Source organism: Propithecus coquereli, unplaced genomic scaffold (assembly GCF_000956105.1).
Source record: "Propithecus coquereli isolate 6110/MARCELLA unplaced genomic scaffold, Pcoq_1.0 Scaffold698, whole genome shotgun sequence".
NCBI lineage: Eukaryota > Metazoa > Chordata > Mammalia > Primates > Indriidae > Propithecus > Propithecus coquereli.
In genome coordinates, this window is record NW_012153040.1 from 267,603 (window position 1) to 283,422 (window position 15,820).

A 15,820-nucleotide genomic window follows, 5' to 3' on the forward strand; every position below is an offset into this window, starting at 1 on the left:
ATGCAGTTGAGTATTCTTTTTTAAATGCAGATTTTCAAAACATATTTTTTTTTAGGTGATCCTTTTTGTGTCTGGCTTGCTGAGTGTAAAAGTTGTTATCTGGACGATTCTGTCCCTCTGCTCCAAAGAAATCCTGGGGTAGGTGGCAGTCCTGCACCAGCCTCGTGGGACACATGTTGTACATAAGCCTCTGCAGCGTCCTCTTGTCACTGGTACAGTTTTCTGCTTTGTTTTTATTTAAGAAAATAAACGTGATGTATTTAAAGAAGGCCCTTCACCTAAGAGCGAATGAACAATAGCTAAACGTCTTGGTATTTAAAGAGTAAATTATCCGTGGCTTTGCCGAGTGAAAGAAAGGGAGCGAGAGATGGCGCCCCCTCGTCCCCACACACCCCGCACCTGAGGTGGGCTGGGAGCGCCTCCAACTCCTGTGAAGGCACAGCCAGCGTTGTGGCCTGAGGGAGGCCCTGCTGGGACCGCACATGGGCTTTCCTGCCCAGGGCCGTGGGACCTTCGCTGAGGGCTGCATGTACATAGGAACCCCTCGTGGGGAGGCCGTCAGAGCCCTTGCCAAATCTCTCTCGCCCTTTGTGTGGCCTCTGTGTCCGAGGTCAGTGTGCAGATTCACAGCCGAGGACTTCAAGAGATGTACAGAGGGAAAGAGAGGAGCTGGTGGTCGTATGAAAGTCAAAAATTGTCTACTTTAAGAAAATAAAATAACCCTGAATGGAGCCGAGCCTCGTCCCAGTGTGCTGTGTGTGTGGCCGACGTGTGGCTGGCATGGTGCCTCTGGGAGGGCAGCCAGGGACCTTGTGCACTGAGGTTCCTTTTCTGCCTCCGATCTCCACACCTCCACATGTTCAGGTAAAATCATTCTCAAAGGAACATCAAGAATAAACCACCTCAAGAGAGGAGAGAAGCTACAGAAGATGGGAGACCTGCCAGACCTGTGTGGCCGAGGGGCAGATAATGGTTCCTCCCCATCCCACTGTCCCCAGGGTCCTGCCCAGCACTGGCCCAGGCCGTGCCATCACCCAGACCCCTCCCCTCACACCCTGCAGACACCTCTGCCAAGGTCAGGGTCATCCCACACAGCGGATGGGGCGCCCAAGAGCCTGAAGGAGGCGACCACCCCCATTAGTGTAGAGCAAACCCTTCAGGGTGCTGGGGAGGAGGGGACACTGAGGCTCACTGCTCACTGGTCAGAGGCACCTCGACATTGTTGAGAAGCGCTGATGAGAAGGCAAGGAGGTGCCCTTCGCCAAGTGCCTGCCGCGAGCCAGACACCGAGCCAGGCTGCTTACAAATCATTTTATTTAACACTCCACCTTGGCAGGTTACCAGTGCTGACCCACCCCATTTTACAGATGAGGAAAGGTGCCCAAGGTCAAGGTCAGGGAGCAGATGAGCCTGGATTTGCCAGGCAGAGGAGCTGTCCTGCTGGGAGGAGCAGAAGCGTGGGCCCAGTGCCTTCCCGAGGACGGATCCTTGCCTGGCTCTGCCCCTTGGGCACTCCAGGGCAGGAGCCCACTGGGAGCACCGAGCCATCCTGCAGCCTCCCCCTCAAAGCAGGACCTCGAGCAAAGCCCTGAGTGGGGGGCGGGCGGCAGACGCACACGTGCACATGCATGCCCACAAACGCGTGCACACATGCACACATGCACAGATGCACACACTGAGACACACACGGATCCGGCTCTCTTGTCCCCGCCCACTCCTGAGCCCACGCTGGGATTCCCTTCACACCTTCCCATGTCACCAAACAGCAGGAACCCACAGGGGCTTTTGTTTCAGAAGAAATACCATGTGACTTAAAATCATTGAGACTTAATTTTGTGCTTTTAATGCCAACTGTGAAAAGAGCAGTAATTTCACTGTGAGCATCTTTAACCTTAAAATACACAGCTAAAGGGGAAATATTAATAGAAGGATTCTGCCTCCCTTCCTAACAAGTGCAAGGATCACAGGAGGCCTTCCCTGGGAAAGGGCGTCCTCCTAGAGCGCAGAGCCCAGTCAGCAAACAAGTTGCACGGTCCCCCTCTCTCTCCCGCTGATCCCTCTGCCTGACATGCCCTTCCCCAGCCTCAGCCCAAAGCCACCTGGGTGGCCTCACTGGAAGCCCCCTCCTTCTCCACACCCCACCTGCTGGGCGCCCACTCCAGGTTGGGGTAGGAAGGGGTGTTGGCAAACTCTGCTGAGCAGCTCTGCCCCACCTCCAAATGCGAGGCACCTGGCGGGAAGGCGTGTGCTGAGCTGGGGGCTCCAGCAGAGGCCTACTGAGTGCAAACGTCCACAGACGGCCTCGGCCTGGCCAGAGGGAGATGAGTGACAGGACTCAGAGGGAGCCGGTGAGAAGAGGCTGGAGCAGGCAGGGAGGAGCTGGGGGTGGCTGGGCCGGGCCTGCCCTCTGCAGGTGACTAACCCCAGCCCCAGTCCCATTTGTGCAGCCTCAGGCTCCGCTCTCAGGACACATTGACATGCAGCTCCCTGTGTGGTCACTGAGGTGGTACAACAGGGCGATCACAGTGGTCACCACCATCCTCCTTCCCCACAGTGGCTGCTCACTGCCAGCCACACTGCTGGGAAGCCGAAATTAGAGACTGTTTTACAGAAGAGGAAGAAGAGGGGATGACTTCCCAGCATCATGCAATGTGTGACAAGTGACCCAACCAGGCTGGGACCGCAGGGGCTTTGCTCCTTCTGTCCACACTCCCCAGACCCCCACAGCAGACATGCCGACCCTGGCCCCCTGTTCCAATGCTGGCCGTCCAGGACAAACAGGACAAGTCCAGGAAGGGCCGCACTGCACCATGTGGACAAGGGCGCCACGTCGAGGCTGGATGACACCCTGGGGGACTTGCCTCATCAAGACGAGCCTGGCAAGGGGCTTCAATGCTAAGGTAGGTGGCAGGCCAAGTGCCAGCTGGTTCAGCCCAGTGCATGCCCCTGGGAAGACGTGACCCCTTTGGTAATTCCCTTTCTAACGACCTGTCCCGAACTGCTTGGGAATATTAGGAAAACCTTGTGGGGAAGGCTGAGAAAGGCTGCCCTCCCCAACAGGGAGCCCAAGGATAGCTGCTGGACCCGGGCCGGGCCTGACTGGACCACGCAGGGAGAGGCTCTCCCGCTGCATGGGGAGGTGGATGAGCAGGGGAGAGGAGGAGGCATTGAGGAGGTGCAACAGGCTGGAAACCAAGTGGGCAGCGTCCCTGTTGGTGGGTATCGTTCCTGCTAAGTCCAGGGAGGAGGGCAACTGTCAGGCTGAGGACATGCCTGGAGTCCTGTACACCCCACTCTGAGGGCAGGCGGGAAAGGAAAAGGCCCGCCCTCTGCAGCAGCCCTCCTTCCTCTGCCCCATTGTGTCAGGGCCAGGAGGAGCAGGGGACTGCTCTGGGCCACCTCAAAGGTGGCTGCTGAGGAGGGCGGGGTGCAGCAGTGGGCCTGGCCGAGGCTGCCCGCCTGAGACTGAGGGCCATGGCTCGCTGCGGGGGAGAGCGCCTGCCTTGCTTCTGCAGTAGCCCCTCTGTCTGGGAATCAGACGAGACCGGGTACATTCAGGCTAGTATGGCCATAGATGCCCCAGATCTTTCTTTAGCCCAGACACTATGACTCCAGGGATGTGCCCTGCACCTCAGAATAACTGGAATCAAAATTGCACCCAGATATCCCCCCAACCCCCACGGCACCCTGCCCATCCCAGCCCAGCTCTGCCCCTTTCTGAAGCCAAGGAACCAGTTTCAACACAGGCAGGGCCCCTCCCCCTCCCTGGATGGCGCTGTCCTCCCCCCACCAGGCTGCATACATGCAGGTTCAGGGACAGAGCAGGTCCCACTGTGCTGCTGCCAAAGCTGAGCTGGCCTCTCAGAGCCTGGCACGAGGCAGGGGTATGGAAGGAAAGGCCCGGTCGACATATAGGTGTGCCCAGTCAGGGCCCATGGAGCTGCCAGAGGGACACTTCCAGGGGGCCCTGGGGCTGTCTGCTGCACCCCAAAATCTTGTTAGAGAAGAACCGTCAATTACCGCATCAGCACTCTCTCCCCTAGAACGCCTGGCCACAAAATGAGACTTGTTTTCCATGGGGTTGGAATCCGGGCTGGCAGCCTCTGCATGGCCTCTGCCTACATGCTGGTTTCTCCTCTCCTGTGTGGCACCACGGCAGGGCCAGAGAAGCCAGCCTTCCCCTGCCAGGCGGTGGCCCTCCTAGAGCGGCCCTCAGTCATGGAGCACCCCCTGCTGGTCACTGTGGGAAATCATGCAGCAAGTTGGACCCCGAGTGATGATTCAGAGGAAGACCTTGGAAATACTCTCCTGCAGATACCCCATGTTACAGGGAAGAAACTGAAGCACAGTGGCTGGAACAGAGCAAGGGCCCTACACATATACCAAATGAATGAATGAACAAGTGGGTCAGTGAATCGTAGCAAGAAAACAACAAATGATTCTTTAAAATATGACATAAAACCTGCTAAACAACCAATATTTGTCGAGTGCCAGCTCCAAGCCAGGCGCAGAAGGTGCAGTGGTGAAAATGTCCTTCTGGTGCGGCCATGGATAGGAAATCCTACTATTGACCACCAGCACATGCTGAGAGCCGGCTGAGCCCTGCGTGCAGACTGTCCCAGCCAAGCCACGCAGGTGATGAAACACAGGCTCCCATGGGCGACACTGCTGCCCAAGGCCACACACTGGTACGAGTAGAACCACTGAAATAGATGTCCTCACCACACCCAGATGCCCAGCAAGGACACCACCTGGGGCACAGCCACACTGGCCAACCCAGAGGCCACAGCACTCAGAGTACCCCCAGGATGGACCCCCCCCCCGCCACCCCGTATCCATCTATCATCCAGCCATCCCCTTTGTAACCCTCACAGGTGTCCCGGGCCTCCCTCTGGGCATTTCACAGACAATGAGCAGCACCTGGCAACCCTGTGATCCAGGGCTGGGGCTCACCACCCAGCCCCCATGAGGCTTGTCAGTACCACTGCCCCACTCATGGTGCACCCAGTGCTTGTTTGTTACAGAAAAGTCCACAGGGAGGACATGGTGTGTCCACCAGAACCCAGATGACCACAGAGCTTTCAAAATTGAGGCAGGGTTTGGTTGGCAAGGGCTAAAAACAAACAAAAAAAATCCCTCCCAGGCACCTTCATGAGCTAAATGTGAAAAGCAAAACTCTTATATTTTAGAGGAAAATCTGGCAGAATAGCTTCATGCACTCAGAGTAAAGAAGGATTCTCTTACACAGCATCCCCCAAAAAGCACCAAGGAAAAGACTGATGAAACTGACTGCATTATTCAAATGGAAAACTGCTGGACCAATGAATCAACAAACGGACAGTGAAAAGCCATGCAAACAGCCGGGAAATGATATTTGCCATGTGGGTAACCAACAAACGGTTGGGGTGCAGGATAAATGACACACTCCCTGAAATCAGTAAGACATGGAAGAACAACTCCTTGGCAGAATGGGCCGGGCCCCCCAGAAGCACTGGGCAGGAGAGAGCCCCAGGAGGCGCCAGGCAGAGGGAAGTTGTTCCTCCTCACCAGTCATTGGGGACAGCAAAGCCACACAACAATGAAATGCCACAGCACCAGGCTGGTGGCAAGGATGCGGCAGGCTGGCGGAGGCTGGGCGGGGAAGCAGTTGCAATATCCGGCCAAGCTGGGGTGAGGGTGCAATCTCAAGGCCCAGCGATGCCCTCCCACCCGACAGAGGGCCTAGGGGGACTCCCAGTCGCGTGCACCAGGAAGCCTTGAGCAGGAATGATCGCTGCGCATTCCTCCCACAGCCCCAGAGCAGAAACAGCTAATACGCCTGCCAGCCGGGCACAGGCGAGTGTATCATGATACCCTTAAACGCCGGAACAGCATGCAGTGGTGGAAAGAAATTAAATACAGCTCATGATAAGACATGGATAAATCTCAAAATTACAACACTACTTTTTTTAAGGTTTTTTAAGTAGCAGAGGGATACATACAGCAAGATCCATTTATATAGTTTTAAAATATGCAAAACAAGATTTATATATTTATAGTCTATATACAATCACGTCTATGGTAAGATATAAAGACATGCATTTGGGGGATACAGTCGCCAGATTATGGGTGGCTCAGGGGAGGGCAGGAGGGAGGGTGCTGGGTGGGGAGTGCTTAGACTTCATCTGCAAAAATCTCAAGCAAGTATGAAACATGGATGTAGACTGTTTAGATTTGGCAAAGCCGGGTGACAGTGTCTAATGTTCATTCATGGTCTCCATACTTCTCTGAATGCTTTCAATAGGTCACAGTAATTGTAAGAGCCCTGAGTGAGAGCAGTGGGTCCCTTCTCTCTTCATATCCCAAGAATAAGGGGACAAGAACCTTGCTCAGTGCCGGGGTTCCTGCGTGCTGAGTACAGTACATTCGTTTATTTTAGCCACAGCACTGGTCCCCCACTGGTCACCCCGATACCCCAGGAGCTCTCAACCCCCGGCACACGTGAGAATCATCCAAGGTGCGTCTCAGACACGTGTGCAGGCCCCCACTCCCAGAGACAGATCCCCTTGGCTGGGATAGGACTAGGAACACAGTGATCTTTTTAAAAGACCACAGGCCTACTGTGATCTCAACACCCAGCTGGAGGAAGACGTGCCTCAGAGGCCAGGCCACAGTCATGGGCCCTCAGGGGCTCTGCCCAGCCCCTGACCCCATAGCCATTTCTGTCTGGGCCTTAAGCTTCACACCAGTGCTCACACCTGGCCTTGAATGTCTATGCTACATCCTTTGCGCAGGGTGCTGTGCTATACATGTGGCTAACGTTTGCTCACTTCATCCATACCTCAGGCTCCTATCATGCCTCTTGGAACAAGCCCCTTGTTTGAAAATGCTCATTGCATCATGAGACCCAGCGGATGTCAATGTGACACGAATCTGAACCCTCTAGCTGCGCTTGGTGAAATGGCTGCTATCCTGGACGCCTCATCTAATTAGCAGGAGCAGTCAGGTAAGGGGGACCTCAGGTGGGGGGTGGGGTGACCCTCAGTGACTGTATGCAACCTTGCCTTTGGGGCAGGCCTTTTTTATTCCTCAAAAATGCGTTATAGCCAGGCGTGGTGGCTCACACCTGTAATCCTAGCACTTTGGGAGGCTGAGGCGGGAGGATCGCTCAAGGTCAGGAGTTCAAGACCAGTCTGAGCAAGAGTGAGACCCCGTCTCTACTAAAAAATAGAAAGAAATTAGCTGGACAACTAAAAATATATAGAAAAAATTAGCCGGGCATGGTGGCACATGCCTGTAGTCCCAGCTACTCGGGAGGCTGAGGCAGAAGGATCGCTTGAGCCCAGGAGTTTGAGGTTGCTGTGAGCTAGGCTGACGCCACGGCACTCTAGCCCGGGCAACAGAGCAAGACTCTGTCTCAAAAAAAAAAAAAATGTGTTATGGCATTTCACAAAAGAAGACATTTAAAGGGCCTCCCCTTTTAATCATCAGGGAAATACAAATTAAAACCAAAATAAGACACTACTACACATCCACCAAAATAGCTACAGTAAAGGACAGAAAAGATCAACTGCTGCTGAGGATGGACACCACCTGGAACCCTCATACACTCCTAGTGGGAGCGTAAACTGGCACAGCCATTGTAGAAAACCATTTGGTAGTACCTTCTGAAGGCTGAACATGAACCTACCCTATGCCAGCCATTCTACTGCTAGATGTATCTCAAAATAATGCATATGTGTATCCATAAATAGACATTTATAAGAGTGTTTATAGTGCTCTATTCTTGGTAGCCACAAGCTAGAGACAATTCAAACATTCATCAGCAACAGAATGGATAAATAAACAGTGATATACTCACATAACATGAATACCATACTCCAGCACAAATCAACAACAACCAGTAACAAATAATACACATGAATCTCAAAAATAGAATGTTAAGCAAAAGTAGCTAGAAGCAAAATAGTACCGGCTGTATGTTTCCATTTATGTCAAGTTTTAAAAGAGGCATAATCTATGGTTTTAAAATTTGCAGATACCGTTTACCATTGGGTGAGGGGTAGTACCTGGCATGGGGCACGTGGGAAGTTTCTGGAGGGCTGGTGATACTCTACATTTCTTGACCTGGGTAGTGGTTACACGGCATGTCCACTAAGTACAATTTAATCAAATGCTTGTTTATGATTTGTTCTTTTTAAATATATTTTGTACTTTCATAAAAAGTAAACTTTTAAAAAATGGTGCTCTGGCTGTGATCTGCAGCCTGGCACGTATGTGACCCACATGTCCGGCAGATCCACGCAGATGCAAGCCTACCTGAAGGAAGCAGGGCCAGGAGCTTGTACACTTTGTGCAGGTTCTCGCGGCAGATGGGGTTTGCGTCGTTCAACAGGAAGGACAGGGCACGGATGATGTCGTGCTTTAAAAGGCCGTCCCTAGGGAAAAGAGGTAGAAATGAGAACCTGCTGGGGTCTGCTCCATGCTAGCTGGGGCAGACCACCTCCTCTGGCTTTGTGGGAGCAGACGAAGGCCAGAGGTGGATGACACCTTACGGATCCTGAGAGGCCAGGGAGCAAGACAGTATGGCTTGTGTGGGGGCAGGAATCATACAGCTCTGCCTCCTCCTAGCTGGGACTCAGACTGAGGCCCTCTGTGCCCCTGGATCCTTACTGTCACTCTTCTGAGCCTCAGTCCTATCGTCTGTGAAATGGGAACAACAAGCGGAAGCTCAGAACCTACCTCCCTGAACCTCTAGGGGCAGGGGAGCGAGCTCAGCGCCTCACCGTCCTCATCACCCTGGGCCCCATGCCTACTCACGCCTGTTATGTCTGTTGCTATCCTCATATGCTAATTAAATATTAGGTAAGCCAACTAGATTAGGTATTTTCTTTCTTTTTCTTACGAGAAAAAGTTGAATGCTTGCAAAGACTCAAAAGTGAGTCTCTAAAAAAAAAAAAAGAAGTGAGATAATTATAAAGGATTCTAGAAGGTACTTTGCATACAGATGATTTCATTAATTTCATTAATTAGTCTTTGAGTTCTTGGTCTACTTTAAAGAAGCCAAAGCTGGCCGGGCGCAGTGGCTCACGCCTGTAATCCTAGCTCTCTGGGAGGCCGAGGCGGGCGGATTGTTTGAGCTCAGGAGTTCGAAACCAGCCTGAGCAAGAGCAAGACCCCGTCTCTACTAAAAATAGAAAGAAATTAATTGGACAACTAAAAATACATAGAAAAAAAAAAGAAGCCAAAGCTGCAAATCAGATGATGTTATGAGTGTGGTTTAAGCAAAAAAGATGATGGGAAATGCCAACCAGTGGACCCATATCCAAGAAAAGGCCTGGGCCCACACAGGGTTTGTGGGAATGCCTTATCATTTGTGTTCTGGGTTAAAATGAACTGTTTTCAAGGAAATATATCATTTCTTTATTTCTTTTGATTAATCAACTAACTGCTGGGCCCAAATGCATCTGAAAAGAGGGCTGCTGAGGTCACATCTCTCAGGGCTGGGTTTGGGAATAAATGAGAAGTCACGTGTGAAGCCCTTAGCAAGGTGGTACACAGGAGGTGCCCGGCCAGTTGTGCTGCAGTGGCATTGGTCGCAACCTAACCTTATGGTATGTTCTGAATCATTCTGGAAGAAGAAAATCACAGTGGGACACACGAGTTGCAGGGGCCTTCCCTGACTTCGGGGTCCTCCTTGGTCAGTTCCTAGTCACCCTATGTAACTCATGCTCTGAAAGCCAGTTCTGTTTGCCCACAGAGCATGTGCCCCCTTACCGGAGGCAAACAAAAGAGCAGAGGCCAGGCTGCCTAGGAAGCTGTCCTGCTTGTAGGATGTCCTATGAATTAACCCCTCAACGTGACAAGATGCCAAGCCCAGGACTGCCATCCTCACTCCTCCTTCCCGTCACTACTTGTGTGGGTAGAAGATGACTGAAGGGTTTCAACCTGGGAAATTCCGGGCAGTTACTTAGAGCTTGATGGGCTCCAAAAGCTGTTGGCTTTAGTTATAAGATCACTACTGAACTCTATGGAAATTTAAAAGTTGGCCACATTTCTGAGAACACTGAAGGAGTGTACAGGCCGTATCAGGTCCTTGGTCAGGGATGGTCTCTTCACCACGTCTCCTGCCTCACTAATGTGGGCACAGCGAGGACCCCTAGCCCAGGCTGTCCTGGTGCTGCCAAACAATCTCTGATCCCCCTCCCTAGGTATTTTGTTTTGTTATAATTGCTCAGGCTTCAAGGACCTCTCCTCTCAGCATGTGTCCCTGTTTCACTGGGGGTTACCTACTGTCCATATCAGGTCCAGAAAAGAGGGGGGCAACAACAGGAAGGATGAGAGATGCTTCACTCCTCTGTGCCCACAGGTTTGAAAGCACCTTCCCTGGGTCATCTCAGATAAGCAAAGTGAGTCTGGGATCATGAGTCTTGCCCAAGTCACAAAGTAGGAAACAGTGGGGCCCCCCAAGAGGCCAGGGCTCATGCCCCTATTCCACTGGTAGGTAAGTCCACAGTACTGGCCTGCCCTTTTGGTGAAAAGTGTGTGAATTAGGGCACCAACTGTGGCACCACCTCCCCACACATACCCTGTTCACTGCGCCCAACTGGGCAGGGGATGCATATGGTGTCAGGTGCCACGGCACCCAGAGCCTGGGGACTGGCAGGGCTGGGTGACTTTGGGTTTTGAGAGACACCCTGGCACTCTTCACATGATTTGAAGCCTCCCTGAATGGGTGTCTGTTGTTTACACCAAAGATGCCTGAAGGCAGTCAGCATCTTGTCCTTCCTGTCATCCTTCCTTCTCTCTGGGCCTGTGCACACTGGCAGTGGTCTCCTTTCTGCAGGAGACCTAGGGCAGGGCTTGGGGGTGTTAGTGATGTGCGGTTCTGTTTTTAACACAAGGTAAAACTAGTGACCCCTAGTCAAGCAGTGAGCTGAGCTGATGCGGGAAAGTACCTCCAACCCCTCCTCCCTCTACCGCCCTGACTCCTACCCAAAATGCTAGATGAAATATGTTTTAAGTATAAAATGCAAAGGAACATTTCCAGGTGCCAGAAACCAAGAACTTCAATGTCATGAGCAGAAGGTAAGGCCACCTGCCCAGACCAGATATGCACTTTGAGGCTGGTATTCTAACACAAGCATGGAGATAGGAGCCAAAGCCACAGGGCCTTGTGGAGGTCTGGGACAGAGAACTGGGCTCCCCATAAAAAGCTAAGAAAAAACAAAATTGTTGCAGATGCGAGATCTGAACTTTCTTTCCACCTTCAAAGTGGGAAGCTCAGAGATAGGAACTAACATAAAAATTAGTCTGCACTGGGTGTGGTGGCTCATGCCTGTAATCCCAGCACTTTAGGAGGCTGAGGAAGGAGGATCACTTGAGGCCAGAGTTCAAGGCTGCAGTGAGTTATGATTGCACCACTGCACTCCAGCCTGGGCAACAGTGCAAAACCCTATCTCAAAAAATAAAAAATAAAAAATTAGTATGGAACAGAAAGCCCCATTAGACACCCACAGAGGCAACCAAACCATCCCATGAAGAGGCCTGCTCTGGCCAAACAGAAGTCCTGCCAAAGACCACTCTACAGACAAAAATTCAGAGCATTCAAGGTGGTTTGAGGGCATCCACCCAGGGTGAGAAGTGTGGCTCCAAAACGTGACATTGGTTTGCAGAACAGCTGCCCACCTGCCCATGGTATGGATCGCCATGATGTAGAGCACCTCTGTGGCTTTTATCCGCACTAAGTCGTTGATGTCCTTCAGCAAAGCTTTCAGGCTCTCCAGGCAGCCTACAAGGCAAAAAACAAAAACAAAAAAACAACTTAGACTATTTGCCAGTCTCAGAAACCAACTAACCCAGAAGTCAACAGGTGAGCCAACGTTGGGCAATAACAAACTGGTCACGTGACCTTGAATGGGTTACAACCTAGGGAGGCCAGTATTAGCAAATAAAAATCCTGCTTTAGTCATTTATCAGGAAACCCTAGATTCACACCCATTCCCTGAACCTCATTTTCTTATGTGTTGGTTGAGGGATGCTCCCTCCCTTGCAGGTGGCCACGATGAGGACTAAGGTAACCCAGGCACTACACTTAGGGTAGCTGGCCCAGGTCAGGCTCAACCAATATCAACCCATATATTATAACTGAAGTTCCACCCAGTGTCTGAAGCCATGCTAGGACCTTAGTCATGGTTACTCGGGCTGTGACGCTCTCACCTATGTCGATGGCCTGGTAGACATATTCGGGGTCGTGCATGAGGTCACACAGGGCCATGAGGGCTTTCTGCCTTGTCGTCAGGTCCTCTGACCGCAGCTCCTCATTCAGCTTTGGCAGGGCTCGATGGCCATAGGCAATGGAAGCTTTGGTGGGTTTGGTGTCTGGGGGCAGGTGTGTGGAGATCGGGGCTTGAGCCATCTTTTCACACCTGCAAAAGGCTTTCAAAATGAAGCTCTGCAGAAATCACTAATTAAAAGAACCAAAAAAAAAATTGTTGTAATTACTATTGTAATTTAGAAGCTACTTCTCATCTGATCTTCAAAACTGTGAGGCCAGGTGGGTGGGTATTTTTACTTCCATTTTACAGATGAGCAAACTGAGGCTGAGAGCAAAGAAGAAACTTGCTCAAGATCATAGTGAAGGTAAGTAGCAGCCCAAACTGCAAACTCTAGAGTTCTCCCATGCAATAGTGTTTAAGAAACCACTAATACTTTACAGGCTGGGTCTTCAGTCAAAGGCATTGAAAGGACAAAGCAAACCAAACAATCAAACCCAGAGATAATCACTCCATTAAATGCTTATCTTGTGCCAACAATAACTAGTATCCAACTTAACTATCCCATACAGAGGGGGCTTGTATTAACCATATTTTACAAATGAGGAATCTGAGGTTTGGCCAAGGAGCTAGCTGGAGACCACAGAACTGGTTAAGACAAGGGGCCAACGTTCAAATCCAGGTTTAGCTCATTCACCACCAGGGACCCATATTCAGATATTTCCAATACATCCATGAAAGGAATTAAGGTTAAAGGGTGATTTATTTTTATTCCACACACACTTTGAGCAACTATAGGCAGTATCGGTTAGCAGTTAAAAGAACTGGCTCCAGACTCAGGCCTTGGGTGGCCCTTGACAAGTTACTTCCTCTGCAAAGGGGAGGTGATGACAGTACCTCCTTCCCTCCCTCCCCGAGTTGTCATATTAATGAAACACGTGAGCCTGGCATACCAGGTCTCCAGATATGTTGGCTGTGGTTATTATCATGGTTGTTATGCGTTTAGTCCTATGTACAGGCCCGGGCCCTACAGGAATCCTACTCTAGTAGAAGGTGAGCGGTACGCTGACACCGGGCACCAGAGGACAAGGGGAGGAGGGGGCCGGGCTAGGAGGGGCGCGGCCATATCTGATTCGAGCTTCCCTCACAGGGGAGGGTGGCTGCCAGGGGCCAGGCCTGCCTTCCTCTAACAGGCGTGGACTGCGGGAGTCCCAGCGGGAATGAAAGAGAGTGACTTGGGGCGTGGAGACATGGGCCACGTCTGAGCGGGACTGGGTAAGTCACTGGGTCCCCCTGTCCCCGGCCGCCGCCTCACCTGCTTCAGCACGCGTTTTTAGCACCCGTTGGCCGGTAGCGCGCGCCCGTTGCCAGGTGACCTTGTTGCCAGGCGACCACGGCAGGCAGCGTACGCTGTGCCGCGCTTTACACACTCGGCGCCCACAGCGCAGGCGCCAACGGCCCTAGGCTGGGGCCGGCTGCAAAGTGGGAACAATAATACTTAACCCGGTTACTGTGGGGAACAAAGACGTCTTGGCTTTGTTCAAGGTACAAAAGAGAAGGGTAGTGACTTATTTATGGCTTTCTCTGTATTGGATACTTTGCGCATGTCTTTGACCCTCAGAGTAAACCCATGAGACGGTCACATTATCCAGTTTAGGGACAAGAACCTCAGAGAGGTTCAGTAGCTTCCCCCATTTCACACAGGCCTGATCCCAGGACTGCCTAGCCCTGGCCTACGCTCCTTGCTCCGCAGGCTGACTGCGTGGTAATGACAATGGTCGGCCCCTACAGTGGACCCAACGCACAGCTGGCCAGAATGGTGGTTCTCAAAAGCAAGCCAGACCCAGCCACCACCGACATCAAACCCTCCCGTGGTTCCCCACTGATCTCAGACTTGGGTTCAACTCCTAGCCTGCTGTCAAGGTCCTGGGTGGTGGCCTCCTCCAGCCATGCTGGACTCTCTCTCAATCCCCCAAATGGCCAGTTCTCTCCCACAGCCTGAGCTGCCTGTAACACTAACTACCTCTTTGTCCTTCAGCATGCAACTTGGTGAACACTTCCTCCATGAAGCCTTCCTCCTCCCTGAAGGAGTGAAGGACATGCCACCCCAAAACATGCTGGACTGATGATGTATTGATTATCTTGAATTGACAACACAGGAGAAATTGCAGTTTCAGAAAGGGCTGGCTGACCTGTCTCCTCCTGCATGTAGCAAGCCATAAAAATTCCTCTGGGAGGGGTGCCCTCCCTGCACCATGGCAGGAAAACAGCCCTTATCACCAGAGACTGAGCACTGGGGGCTTCAGTGGACCTGAATAAACACTCGCCAAAGTAATCCTTATCTTCCACTAGTTTTCCACCCCCTCACATATCTCCTAGTTGACTCCCCTAGCAATTTACTGTCCCCAGGCAGATTTTCTTTCTCCGGTCATCTCTGAGCTTAATCCTCCCCTCTCCTAAATCCCACGGGCACACCTCCTAATTCTCCATTTACTTCTCTATTTCCTCCAGCAGACTCCAACTTACCCAAGGGTGGGCACCCGGTCGGTTCTGTTTCCTTGCCTCCCCAGTGCCAGGCACATATCAGGAAGCTTTCAGTCAATGTAGAACACATGTGTGGTTAATGGACTTGGATCAAGTTTTACAATCTAAAAGCACTTTCACCATTTCATGTGAATCTCACAACAAACTTTTGAAGTGGTTAATCAGGTCCATTTTGTAGCTGAGTAGACTGAGTTACCAGAGGTGAAGCAGCTCACCTAAGTTCACCCTCTAAGCCTGCGACCTTTGGAGCGAAACTCATTAAAAGGCATCAAATAGCAGCCTCTAGCACATTTGGCTTTGAACTGAAGATGACTGACTGAGATCTGTGTACCAAGGATCCCATATTGTGATACAGAGAAATAAGACAGCCGAACCAAGTAGGTTTTCAAAGCTCAGAACCCCAGAGGACCTCTCTGAATCTGGTTCCACGGTTTTATAAGGGTCTCTGGAGGCCATCTAGCCTCACATACCTCACTGTCCAAACAGAAAGTAGCTCAGAGGAGCTCAGTGACTTGGGTCAGCTTTTCCATAGCCATTAATTAAGGAAATCAATTTTGAAGCATGAGCTCTAGAAGCCAGGCATGTGATATTCAGACAACATCGGATTCAGAACCACGCAGATTAGGGCCGGGTGTGGGGGTTCATGCCTGTAACTCTAGCACTTTGTGAGGCCCAGGCGGGAGGATTGCTTGAGGTCCGGAGTTCGGGAACCGTGCAGATTAAGGTCTGTAGGTGGTAGACATGTCCATCCCTTGCCGCTGCAGGGTGCTTGACTCCAATACTACAGCCATAGCTCTTACACCGTGACTGCCACCACTGATCCGAGTCTAGGGGCGCCAGAACCGCGAATCTCTGCACCGTCAGCCCCGCACAGAGCCCAGCCTCCACCCTCTGGCCTCTTGGGCCCGCCCACTCCCCTATCCAGCACCGCCCTTGTTGTCATGGTGATCTCCGGCATTCCGGCCGCTCCGCTCGAACTTCAGGAAGGTTCTCGTTGCTATAGTGATCGTCAGTGCAAGGGG

At 51.7% G+C, this 15,820-nt stretch overlaps 1 protein-coding gene across 1 annotated transcript in view; it reads right to left on the reverse strand.

The window, feature by feature from the left end:
* RSPH14 (radial spoke head 14 homolog (Chlamydomonas)) overlaps positions 1-12,397 on the reverse strand; it is a 69,135-nt gene extending 56,738 nt beyond the window's left edge. Inside the window, exons 1-3 of the mRNA XM_012660988.1 lie at positions 12,199-12,397; positions 11,668-11,770; positions 8,299-8,417 (exon numbers count right to left, since the gene is read on the reverse strand). Of these exons, the coding sequence (XP_012516442.1) occupies positions 8,299-8,417; positions 11,668-11,770; positions 12,199-12,397 (421 nt within the window). The remainder of the gene's footprint in view (positions 1-8,298; positions 8,418-11,667; positions 11,771-12,198) is intronic.
* Positions 12,398-15,820: the final 3,423 nt, after the last annotated feature.